Source organism: Macrotis lagotis, chromosome 3 (assembly GCF_037893015.1).
Source record: "Macrotis lagotis isolate mMagLag1 chromosome 3, bilby.v1.9.chrom.fasta, whole genome shotgun sequence".
NCBI classification, from domain to species: domain Eukaryota; kingdom Metazoa; phylum Chordata; class Mammalia; order Peramelemorphia; family Peramelidae; genus Macrotis; species Macrotis lagotis.
This window is the reverse complement of record NC_133660.1, coordinates 14,144,378-14,157,527: the sequence shown is the minus strand read 5'-3', so window position 1 is coordinate 14,157,527 and position 13,150 is coordinate 14,144,378. Positions and strand designations below refer to the sequence as shown.

General features: G+C 33.5%; 1 protein-coding gene across 1 annotated transcript; it reads left to right on the top strand.

Moving 5' to 3' along the window:
- The first annotated feature begins 3,084 nt into the window (after nt 1-3,084).
- Nucleotides 3,085-10,908, top strand: LOC141517300 (G protein-regulated inducer of neurite outgrowth 3-like). Its single transcript, XM_074228154.1, has one exon. The coding sequence runs from the start codon at nt 3,202-3,204 to the stop codon at nt 5,248-5,250; it is 2,049 nt and encodes a 682-aa protein (XP_074084255.1). The 5' UTR covers nt 3,085-3,201; the 3' UTR covers nt 5,251-10,908.
- Nucleotides 10,909-13,150: the final 2,242 nt, after the last annotated feature.

Here is a 13,150-nt window from a genome sequence, read left to right as displayed (position 1 = left end):
GATCACATTAATAAAAAACAACAAAAATATAACTATATTAATAAAGAAAACGCTTTTGTCAAATACAACTTCTATTAAAGAAAGAAAAAACAAATAAAAAACCAAAACACACACAAAAAAGAATAAATGGAGTTTTCTTTAATATGTTAACATTGTTTTTTAGATGGATACTACATATCTTTGGGGGGAAGGTTGTAATAAGCCAGAGACCTTCCCAATAATACCAGTGGTAAAGCAAGGATGTCCATTATCATGATTACCCGTCATAGAAGGATACTAGATATAGAAATACTATAAAACTAATAATTTAAGGAAATGTAGCCAAAGAAAAATTTTTATTATTAACTATTATAATTATATTACATCATTAATATTATATTAATATATTAAACATATTAATTATAAAATATATTAATATTATATATTAATATTATATTAATATATTAAATAATATTATATTAATATTATGTTATTAATTATTATTATAATATTTGCCTTGCAAAAACCTTAAAAAAAAGAAATAAAGTTATTTTAAATGGGGTAATTTTTTACCATATCTTTTTGCAGGATTTTGTTTGTTATATAGAGGAATGTTGACCATTTGTGTGAATTTACTTTTTTTAGGGTATTTTTTTTTGCAAGGCAATGGGGTTAAGTGGCTTGCCCAAGGCCACACAGCTAGGTGATTATTAAATGTCTGAGGCCAAATTTGAACTCAAGCACTCCTGACTCCAGGGCCAGTGCTCTTTCCACTGCGCCACCCAGCTGCCCCTTGTATGACTTTACTTTATAACCTGCTATTTTAATAAAATTATTATTTCAACTAACTTTGTAATTCAGTAAATAAGATTTTCCAAATATATCATATTATCTGCAAAAAAGGGAGTTTTAATACATTATTCCCTATTCTTATTCCTTCTATTTCTTTTCTTCTCTTATTGTTATTGATAAGATTACCAATGCATATTAAATGACATGTAACCATACCATTAAAAATGAGAAGAGAGGGGGCAGCTAGGTGGCATAGTTGATAAAGCACCGGCCCTGGAGTCAGGAGTACCTGGGTTCAAATCCGGCCTCAGACACTTAATAATCACCTAGCTGTGTGCCCTTGGGCAAGCCACTTAACCCCATTTGCATTGTAAAAAAAAAAAAAAACCTTAAAAAAATGAGAAGAGAGGCAGAGTTTATATTTTTCACAACTATGGGTAGAAGATAGATTCTTTATCACGCTAATTATAAAAGGTTAAATATATTGCATTGATTACATGAAACTGAAAAGTCTTTGCATAACCAAACTGTATCTAGGATAAGAATAGGAGTCAAATGGAGAAAAATTTGCATAATATTTTTCAGATAAGGGTTTGGAATCCAAGATATATAGAACACAAAAATAAAAATATGTAGTACCTAAGATACATTTACAGATAGATTAAAACAGCTACACTTACAATAGAGAATTAATTGGGCAAAGGATATGAACAAAAATTCAATAATAAAATGAAAATATGAAAAATTCTCCAAATCACTAATCATAAGAGACATCCAAATCAAAATATACTTGAAGTTTCAACTCAAATTGAAAATATGCCCCCAAATTGGAAAAAAATCAATGTTGCTGGGATTATGGAAAGTCCCAATATTACATTTAAATAGTGATTTAAAATAGCTATTTCAGAATTATTCAAATAAAGTGACTAAACTATCCTAACATTTTTATCCAGAGATTCATAAAATGTTCTGTAATACACTAAAATATTTATACCAGTGCTTTTTGTGGTAATGGTAGTGGTACAAAAGTAGAAACAAAGCTTATTCCTACTGATAATAAAATGAATAGAATGGTCATTCTATTACTAGATTGAATACTACATCAGTTACTAGATAAATAATGATATGACTATAATCGAAAATTTCTGTATTGTAAAAAACGGTGACTATCAAGAGTAGAGAAGTATATTGGGAATTAACAATAACTGACACAGAATGAAAGAGCCGAGAATACAATGTGTACAATGGTATGCAATGAGATAAATAACCATCATAAACAACTGAAAAAGAATATTGCAAAATTACAAAGAATAAACTTGCCCCCCAACAAAGAGATAAGAGAAAATACTTTCACCTACTGCTTTACTGATGTGGTTGCTCATGTGTAGAATACTGTACTTTTAGTCAGATTCTTAAAGATGGATTATCTGCTTTTTTTTTCCCCCTTCTTTTTTCTTTTAAATATATGGTTTAATTTTCTGGGAGGGTGCAAGCATTGGATGTAGAAATAAATTTAGGTTATCAAATAATAGACAATAATGAAATTTATTTAATTTTTAAGTAACAACATTTCTTAATATTTATATGTTTTATAGCTTGTATTTTAAATTCAAATTATTGATTTAAAGAATATCAATTACAAAAAGATTAGTGGCTGAAACTTTAGAAAAGGAGCTACTGGTCAGCTTAACATGTAGACAGGCAATATCTACTATAACATTCTGTGTCTTTATTAATGAGAAAGAATATTAGGCTGCTTAATTCCAGTTATGAAGATTAATTTTTATATTCATTCCAGAGTAAAGTGAAACTTGCAATTAATTAGTCTTTTTGTAGCAAAAGGCCTATATAAGATTGCCATTGAGTTTATTTCATCAAGTATGTTTAATTACCCTATAATAGTTTCAGTTTTTATTCTGCTTTTTCTCCTTTAGAATAAGAATATGCCTTTTCATTCTCCAAGAAATTAAATGCTTTACTTTCTGAGAATGCTTAATATTTTATTGTAAAGTTTATATGAAAAAAGAGTTCTTATAGTACTTCACTTCAGATATATAATTTCTCCTTTCTGTGAATTACCTCTTGATGGGAAAACAATTATTTTGGAAGTTGTTTCCTAAAATCTAAGTAAACATAATCAAATTAGTGACAGAGGTCTATCATGGTTCATTGGGAAAATCAAAAGAAGAAAAACTTTAGAATTTAGCATATTTGAAGAAAATTGAAATAGAAGAAACTGAATTAAGAGACTTAATTTAGATGTTTTTAGTTATTCATATAATATGTTATTATTGACATTATATTTTCCTTTTTTCAAAGATTTGTTTGTGGAGGAGTTGTGTCTCATTGACTTCATTGTGAAGATCAACTGTGGCTCAGCGGGGACCCTGACACAGGAAGTTCCTAGAGATTGTCCCAAAGATATCTTTCATGGGGACTGTACCTGACCCACTGAGGTTAACCAAAGCTTCCCTGACTGTAGCTCCACAAGAGCAAGAATTTCAAGACCTGCAACCTTCTAATTCACAGCAGACATCGATCATTGATTATTCCATTGCTAATCATCTTCCATTATTTCCTTCTGAATCTGTTAGAGTTGACCTGTTGAACTTCAGCTGCCCTGGATCAGTGGAGTTTCTAATGAAGGAGTCCGAGCATGATCTCGCCCAGACAGTCATGTCTTCTGGGATCTCCAGTGAGGATGAAAAATTACCTCCCACACACAAGAACCCTTCTGATCACCCTCAACATCAAGGTAGCAGTGAATGTGTAGCACAAACCCCAGGTCCAGTAGCAGACATAATTACACACGCAATGGTTAGCGTACCAGTCAACCATGATGCTAGCCATCCCACACCTTGTGATGAGGCAGAGAACTTGGCAGATGTTTCTTTGACTACATCAGACCAATCTTCCAGGACATCTCAGCAGTCTAGCCAAACTAACAAACATTCAGTATGCCTTACAGAGCAAAAAGAGACTCTGGAAGCAGAGAATCTGTCCTCTAGATTCAAAGAAACAGGTACAATGACTAGCCTACATGACTGTGGATTTTTGGCAGAAGAGCGGGCAAACAGAACTTGGCAAGATGCAGAAGTTCAGACAGCGACCAGTATGGAAAGCAGATCTGTCTGTACCAGTCCAAGTATCCTTGCTTCATTCTTAATGAAAATTCCTACTCCTGAAATTCTGGAGCAACAAGAGCAGTTGTATATTATTTATAAGAGTGATAGGAATATGAGCAATCCATCAGAGCTCTCCAACAAGTCAGTGGGTCTAAGAGAAGCACCTTGCCATTTTGGTACCAAAACAGAAGTGTACATTCAAGCAGCTCCTGGTGATTCTTCAAACATACCAGTTTTCCAAGCAGAAAACAAGTCAACAGATTCAGAAACCACAGTCTATCGAATGGCATCAGACAATGGAATATCTGGCTCAAGAGATACCAAAACTGCATGCAAGGAGCAAGGGAAAGCAGTAGAAGCAGTCTCTGAAGGAGGAAGTCAGATCATTACACAGACAGCACCTACTACTTTTATCCCACCCAGTGCAAAACCCATTGATCAGATTTCTCCCAATGCATGCAGCCAAACAAATAATGTAAGTCGTGGCTTGGGGAAAGCTGAAACCAAATCATCTGAGTTGGCAAAAAAAATCGTTGATGTCTACCAAGCTGAAAGCATTTCCAATGATCCATATGGTAAACCACTCAGCCCTGACAATGAACTGAACAAATCTGATCACTTGAATGTTACTGACAAAGATAATACAACTGAGAATTTGCCTACTCAGAAAGAATGGGAAACTGTTGCTACCAAGGCAGACATAAAACCAAAAGTGGAGACAAAACCAGAATTGCTTTGTCCAAATGCAGACAGTCTAACTGCTCTTACCCCTACCACAGGTAGAAAGAATCAGGACAAAGCCTCTGAAGAAAGCAGGCAGGCAAAGACAGTCACAAGCTTAGGATTACCAGGAGAGTTGATGGGAGAATCTAGTCCAAATGCTGGTAAGCGTACACCCTCTCGGTCCATCAAAGCAAGTCCACGGCGGGCCAGTCGTGTCAGTGAATTTCTAAAGGAACAAAAACTAAATGTGACAGCAGCTGCTGCTCAGGTTGGATTTACCCCTGGAGAAAAGAAAAAACAGCTAGGATCTGATGCCAAACTGTTCAAGCAGTCCAAACAAGTCAGGGATGTCATATGGGATGAGCAAGGCATGACTTGGGAAGTGTATGGTGCTTCCCTAGACCCTGAGTCACTTGGCATTGCAATTCAGAACCACTTGCAAAGACAGATCAGGGAACATGAGAAACTGATAAAGGTTCAAAACAATCAGAACCGGAAATCCATTTCTTCTGATACATCTTCAAGTAAAAAGCTCAAGGGAAGGCAACACAGTGTGTTCCAGGCCATGATGCAGAACTTCAGACGTCCCAACTGTTGTGTGCACCCTGCTCCTTCCTCTGTGTTAGATTAAAAAGAAAATGTATAGAAGAGTGTATCCACACACTTAGTGCCAACATGAGTCTTGGTCTATGAGGAAAGTTCCTTATGTTTTATGAGGAATTCTGCTAATTACAAGAAAGTGTTGAGTTCAGGAAATTGCTTCACTATTTTGTGAGGACTGTTCATAAAACAGAGCTAATAGGAACATATTACAGGGTAGGTTTACATACTAAAATGGAAATGGTAGGCAGACACAGAAAAAAAAATTGTACCTTTTCAGTTTTATATTGTTTCTTCACTTTAGCAAACTGGAGTTATTTGTATTCAAATCTTTGCTCTGTATTAAAAAGTAAGGATTAGCACAAACACTGATAAAAATTTCCTGTCCAAATCCCTACCCCAGTAAATGAAGGGGTATGGTAATAAGGTCCCTAGTAGCTCTCAAATTCTAAGATATTAATTCAATTCACACAAAAGTTGTAAGTAGAAGATACTAATATAAAACATGAAATTGAATTTTCATTTATGGATAACAATCTATAAACTAATATGCATAGAGACGTCTAACATTAATGAATGTTTCTGTGTATATGCAGACCTTCAAGCACATTGGTCTTGCTATAATAGTTGACAAACATAACCAAGTTTTATTAGAGACCTTCAAGCCTTTTCTTGTATGTAGGAAAGATAATATGGAACTATTATAGTCAGATTTCACTGAATTTCTCTGATACAATTCCATATTCTTAGCCTATAAGAATTCTAGTCTTCTGAATTCATGAAATGAATTTTCTGTGACAATCTACTAAAAAAATTTCCAAGAAACTTCTCAGTAAATATAAATGCCCAGATATCACATAGTTTTCTGTGGGAAAATAATACTACTACAGTCAATTGCTCAGACTGTGTAATTATGTAATATTTATGTAAACAAAAATATATCATGTTGTTTTTCCATCAAAAATGTCCCAAGCCTATTTTAAGAAAATGTGGTGAATATTTGTGGAACATGAGCTTCCCTTGGGACAATATTTTCAGAGGCAACTAATTGCACATTTGATAAGAGTTCTGGTTACTGGTGATGAGTTCAAAATAGCTTCACACACTTCCTAGCCCTCTGACCCTGAGCAAAACAAAACAAAAATCTGTTTGCCTCTCTCTTTCCTCAATTGTAAAATGGATATTAATAGTATATAACTTACCAGGTTGTTGTGAGACTCAAATGAGATCCTCACTGTTAAACACAGTACCTTGCATTATAATAGGTGCTATATAAATCCTTATTGCCTTTTCCTTCCCCATAAGTAATTTGGTTAAAGTTTGTTGCCTAGAAGAGGACACTAATTTCGTTTGAAAAGTACAATCATACACATTATCAGAAAAATCCAAAAGAAAACAATTTTTCCTTTTCTGAACAATAGTTTCCTATTTTGGGTACATTTATGTTTTAAAGTCTCTCTCATTTAGCCTTCATCTACCAAATGCCTCATCATTAAGAAACACTACAGTGAGGACATAAAAGTTTTATTGTCATCTCTTGATAGTACACATTATAAAGGGCCTAAGGAGGGAGGTATTGCAATGTTTCTTCTTGAGGTGATCTTTGATCTATCCTTAGGTGCATGGCATTGTCTGGGTTCAGGCTATTGAAAAGGCTATTGGTTTTAGTTGACTTAAAATATCAGTTTCCTCTTAAAGTGCAATTCTCTGAGCATAGATCATTTTTTTTCAGTATCTGATAATTATGCTCTGTCTAGTAAGCCCTACAGTTGATTTTTAATCATTTGTTTGATTTCTTTAATGTTGCTTTGCAAATTATGAACTTATAAAGAATAATACCTAAGTATAATGCAATAAATTGCAAAAGGGATTATTCCATGTGGGGGTTTTTTGTTTTTTTTATTTATCTATGTAATAAATGTGCCATGAATAGATTAAAATCATAGCATAATTGAAGGAAGAGTTATCTCCAAATAATCTAACATTCAGACCTTGTTGTCTTATTGACATGGTTATTTCTTTCCTTGATGCAGATTCTAACTCATTCATGCTTGACTATTCTTTGCAAATCATCTATCACAAGTGTGAAATAGGATGGTTCACCAATTGGAGGATGAAGACTTAGGAAGGAAATCTGCCATATATTCATTTTTTTCCTGTGACAATGCTATTCTTTTCATTTTTGATTCATTTATTAAGTTTAACTTGAGGGAGGATTTATTATGAAAATCTAATTCTTTTGGTGGTGAATAGGGAACCATTAGTCTCAGATTTGTCAGAGTAATCTGCTTATAAGAAAATGGAAGAACATTCTTCCATTCCTACTTTGTCAATGGCAGATCTGCCCAAAAACACTTACATGTCTGAAAACTTGTTTGCCCTGTTGGACAAGGGCTAATTTCCATCTGCAACACACATTCATTAATTAGGTGGTAAGGAACTGACCCCAGCATATCTTCAGTTGTCCATCTCTATATATTTTGGCAATTGTGATCACCTGGATTGTTAGGAAAACTACTAACCATAGTTGGTCACTATGGACAGCAATCATGAGGGTTTGGGGTACTGATATTTTACTTCATTAGTTAATAAAAACAATCACACCTTGGGTATTTTGTGTAATTTCAACTTTAAAAGATATGTAGCGGTCCTTAATTTTGTTTCAGTGTCATTTCATACTAAAGCAGCTTTGCTACTCTGAAAAAGTGAAGTGCAGTGTTATTGTTAATGTCCCCAAGATGAAGGTCTGACCATGTTCAAATAGCATAGTTGCGGATTTCATCCTACAATCTTAATGCCTTAATGGTGTTCCATGTGATGGTTCCACAATTCTAGTAGGCATTTCCTTTCTACTGAGAGACAGCAAAGGCCAGTTTGGATTTTTTTGGTCAAGATTATTCACACTCTTCTTGTTGAGATGCAATGCTACTGCACCTTCACCACATCCTCCATTGAGGCAGCTCTGTAGAGCTTCCTGAGCTCCCCAAGCTCCCTGCCCCTGAGAACACAACCAGAATTGCAGTCTCATGGCCGGACCTCATCATCTCTCTGTGGGGTGACTAAGGCACAGGACTGAAACTTCCCTTTCTTTCAGCCAAGCCTAAAAAATTCTTCATTCTGGGCCACCTTCATATCAGTCTTCTTGGCCTTCTCCAGGCTTCTGCCACTGCTCCAGAAAAGGTATAAACTTTAATAGCCCCAAAAATATTTTCATTAGGTTAGCTAAACTAGAAGGGAGAGAAGTAAGCTGGAATGCAGTATGTAGGGTGGAAAATTGAAATAAAACAGAAACTCTTGAGACTTCTTGTCAAGTGAACAGGGATTTTTAAAAAAAATCTTAAATTCTTAGTAGTCTGTTTTCATGATAATTATAACATTTGTGTGCAGAAAATGATAGCTATCTTACAGATTAGTCTTTCCTATCGATTTCATTTCTTGCTTCTTCTCAAGGGTTTTCTAGGTATTTGTTGTTAGATGTATCATCTTTGTTACCATAGACTCAAATAATGTATATTAATACAGTTAATTTTTTAAATGTGAGCATTAAGGAAGTGGGGTACCACCAGAAAGTTTTCCAGTTTTAACCCAAATTGAGATATTTATAAAAAATGTATTAGTACATTTTACTTAACTTTGGTCATTTTAGTAAACTGAATACAACTGAATTACATGTATAGTTTTCCCTTAAAACCCCCAAAAAGATTAAAGCTGAAATAGGTTATCCCTTTAAAACTTTTATTTTCTGTTTTTCATTTCCTTTCACCTGATTATCATTTTCAAAGTTACATTCCTTCTCTTGGAATAATCTAAAATCACATCAAAGGTCACAGTAAATTTAAAGAAGATACTCGAGATATAAACTTAGCTTGTTTTGGCTATTTGAATGAGGCATATCATTTAGATTCTATAAGGTGAGCTAAGTATATGTCCATTTTAACAATAATATCCAGTAAAGATTTCACACATTTCTTTATGCTTTAAAGAAATTCATTTGTGTGTATTTTTATGTATTTAGGCAGATAGGGCAAACTTGCTTTAATTTAATAGGCTTATAAATACAAGATAGTAATTTTCTACAAATGTCATACTAATGAGACTATTTGTTTTATAGTTTTCATTTAAATGATGGTATGAGAATTGCTATTTGAGATGATTATAAGTTTAAATATCAGTATCTTGTTCACTTGCTCTTCCTCAATTTTATTTACCCCCATATCTCTTCTTTTGTACCCATTAAGTTGGAGTCCCTCTCTGTTTTGGTATTTGTGATTTTGCATTAAAAGATCAGCTTCTTATTTAGATACTGATCTTTGATTGGTTCTATACATATGTGAGTGTTAACACTACCTGAAAAAATGGCACTCTCCATTTCTTGTTTCATTATTCCTTTGAATGAAATTATTGATTTAAATGACTTTGGGGAAGAGCTTATGGAAGAGGAAATCAATAGCCATGAACTCAATCAATATCCCTGGACATAGACACTAAATACATTTGATTTGAAGTAACCAGAAATCCTCAAGATGGACTGAATTGTGAAATTCATCTGTTTCACAAGTATTTAGTAATATCTGCCAGCAATCATTTTAACTATGAACACTCACCAGCTCAAGTATCCACTTAACACAACTCAGTAACCTCTCTAAGTAGTAAAAATCCAATACATATTTATATAGGTATAAAGAGAAACAACAAAAATTATATAATATAAAAGACTATCAGGAAAATACTTTCTGATAATCATTTTCAAATGTTGGTACAGACTTTGGTAAAAGAATAGGAGCATTCAGAATGATGCCACTCAATTATATTAAAAAATAAGTCACAAGAGTCTAAAGACATAAGTCAGAATAACTGCTGTGGTCAAGGCCAAGCAATAATGTGGTTTTTTTAAATGGTACCAGCATCTGTGTGTATTACATGCACATCATTACAACTTTCTTTTTTTTAATATTAAGAATTCTAGGACCCATGCTATAAATTATCTGAAGTGATGCTTTTCTGTTCATACTTGGGAAACTATCTTTGCAAGTTCTACAAAGACTTAGTAAGGATGGGGCCATATATCTTGACTCCGTGCATCAAGAGATCCTTATACTAGCCAAGATTACCAAGGCTCCCTCAAACTGAAAAATCAAGGATTTGGGCAGGAAAAGAAAATAAAAGAATAAACACATACTTAATTTTTTCCTACTGTATAGTACCGATTCAGAATCAGTTGATTTGACTCGGTGAAAATGTTCACCAGACAGAACTATTGAGAACTGTGTTTCCAAATAAAAAAAAAAAACTTGAAATAAAATAACCCTAAAGATTGGGGGAAAGATGTATGAATCCTCTCTATGTAAAAAAAGACTTCAAATAATGTATTCCCTATTAAGGAGAAAGTAAAACAATGGAGTTATTCTATATACCACAACTCTGTGGACTCAAGTGCAGACTTGGTCCTTTGGTTATAGGATGGTTGGGCAGCTGAATTTTGATATTTCAGGAAAGATACCCCTATTTTGACCTTCTGGAGGGTTTATTAGCAAATAAGCACCATAATCTTAATGCTATAGTGAGTTGAGTATGAAGGGGGATATTTTTCAAGAGGGTTTAATGGGAAAGGCATGATTATTGTCTTTGTATCTTTAATATGTAGTGGGGATTTAGGTGTGGGAGGGGGAGGGAAGATTGCATCTATCTCTGGACTGAGGATTCTATGTTTACTTTTCATTGCTGTTGCTATTACTATTTGTTTATTTTGGAATTAAACAATGTACTTGTTGCAAAAGTCCTCAGTAGTTACTGATTTTTCTAATTCATAGAATTGATTCTTATAAAATGCAACTATGTTGGATGTGTATAGAGCACAATATATTGAATGAAAGCAAAGCAGCTACCTCTGATTATCACTATTTCTAAAAGTCTTTTAAAAGTTAGAAAATTTACTAACATTTTAAATTTTAGAAATGCTAAGAAAGCAATTTTTAGCCAAGATCTTTCAGGAGGTTCATTATTCAGCATATATTCCTTCATATTCCAGCATCACATACCCTTAAAAGCATATTTGTACCTCAAGAAATTACATTATAGTGGTCATTCTTACCATCCTGTAGAAGAGGAAAAGTTAGAAGCAATTTCATACAGAAATTCCTTATTAGGTTTTAAGAGAAATCTGAAAGAACTGAAAAATTTTTTAAAAAAAGAAATTTCAAAATATATTTACAGTGATAATGATGAAGTAATATATCATCCTTAATATTGCAAATGGAAAAGCATGCTAATATAATTTGTTAATGAATGTATCAGACTGAGAATGATTGTCCTATCTTTTTATGTGTAAAGAAAATATACTGTATCATATGTTAAGACCAAGTTCTGTCTCTAGGTAGGCACACACATCATTTATAATTGTCAGATGAAATATGTATATGTATATGTGTGTGTGTGTGTGTATATATATATATATATATATATATATATATATATATATCAGACATTAACTTACGAGAGTCAAGTCAAGTAGAAATGTACTCACACATGCAAAGTTGGGATGCAAGAATCTACTAAATTTATTTTTGGAAACTCATACTTTTTATAATAAAAACTTAGCTCAGGAATGACCGGTTAAAGGAGACACAGTTTCACAATTTCCTGGGTAAATTTACAATGTTTGTTCTTAGAAATCTGCATACTTCTCTATCAGAAAAGCCTTTTACAACCACCTCCAGAGCCAAAGATTATCCCAGGTGAGGGTTCACTGGAGATTCAACAAATCCATACAATGAGCAATAATGCATATATATCTCTGATGGAAAAGGTCACCAAGGATATGTGAAAATCACTCCCAGGAGCTGGCCCTCTACACATATATTTACATCCAGTGTGTCTCCAGTGTCCAAATCACACTTCACTGCTAAGTCAAGTAAGAGAACACTAAATACTTGATCAATAAATGCATGAGTCTCCTCCTATTGGTAACAATAATCTTGAAACTTTAAAATAAAGAATGTGACACACTGTGCAAAGTTAGATTTTATGTTTTATTTTGCATCTGATTTCCACTATGAATAAACAGTTACATAGATGGAGACCAATCTTAGTTTATTTGCTTGAGACATTATAAATGAGCTAACACTTAAGCCACTGACACATAATTGGGATCTTCAAAAGGAAAAAGTGAAATGTAAATAGATGGAGCTTCTGTCATCAGAAGTAGTATTTTTTTTAAATGTAAATGACATTTATTACAATTTTCCCTTGTGAATCATTAAATTTTACAGATCAATTCCTTAAAAGTCCAATTGCCGGAAACCATGTTTCTTTTAAGAATCCTGAGCACAGAACCAGGAGGTATAGAGGAAAATTCAATCAAAAAAGAAGCTTTTTATTATTTAGAGGGAAAATATTATTTATAATGTCTTTTGTCTGAAATTAACCAATTCCTGATGATTTCTTCCTTTCCTTATGAAACTACTCTCTTATGAGTAAAATGGTTTCCTGACAATACATTTATCCTCTTTGAATCCTTACATGCAAAGGAGTAACTTCATACTCAGAATTGGGGAAATAAATCAGCTACATATACCAAAAGGATCAAATGCTATTTACATATAAATCTGGAGCTGAATGTAACTTTAGAGATCATCTAGTTCAATCATTCATTTAACAAATAAGGAAAATGAGGATCAGGAAGTTTGAAACTTGCCCAAGGTCATGCCTCCCATGTCAGAAGAAGGATTTGAACCCACTTTCTCTGACTCACATCAATTGAATTATCCCCTAATTCTGTGGGTCTTGAGATAAAATTTATTTTATAGGCCAGTAGTCATCTACGCTATGCCCACGATATCAATTTCTCGCTGCCAAATAAGTATCACTTGTCTATGCCCATGACTTCAATTAATGGTCTGAATCTCAGTCTTCTCTTTAATCTTATAACACAC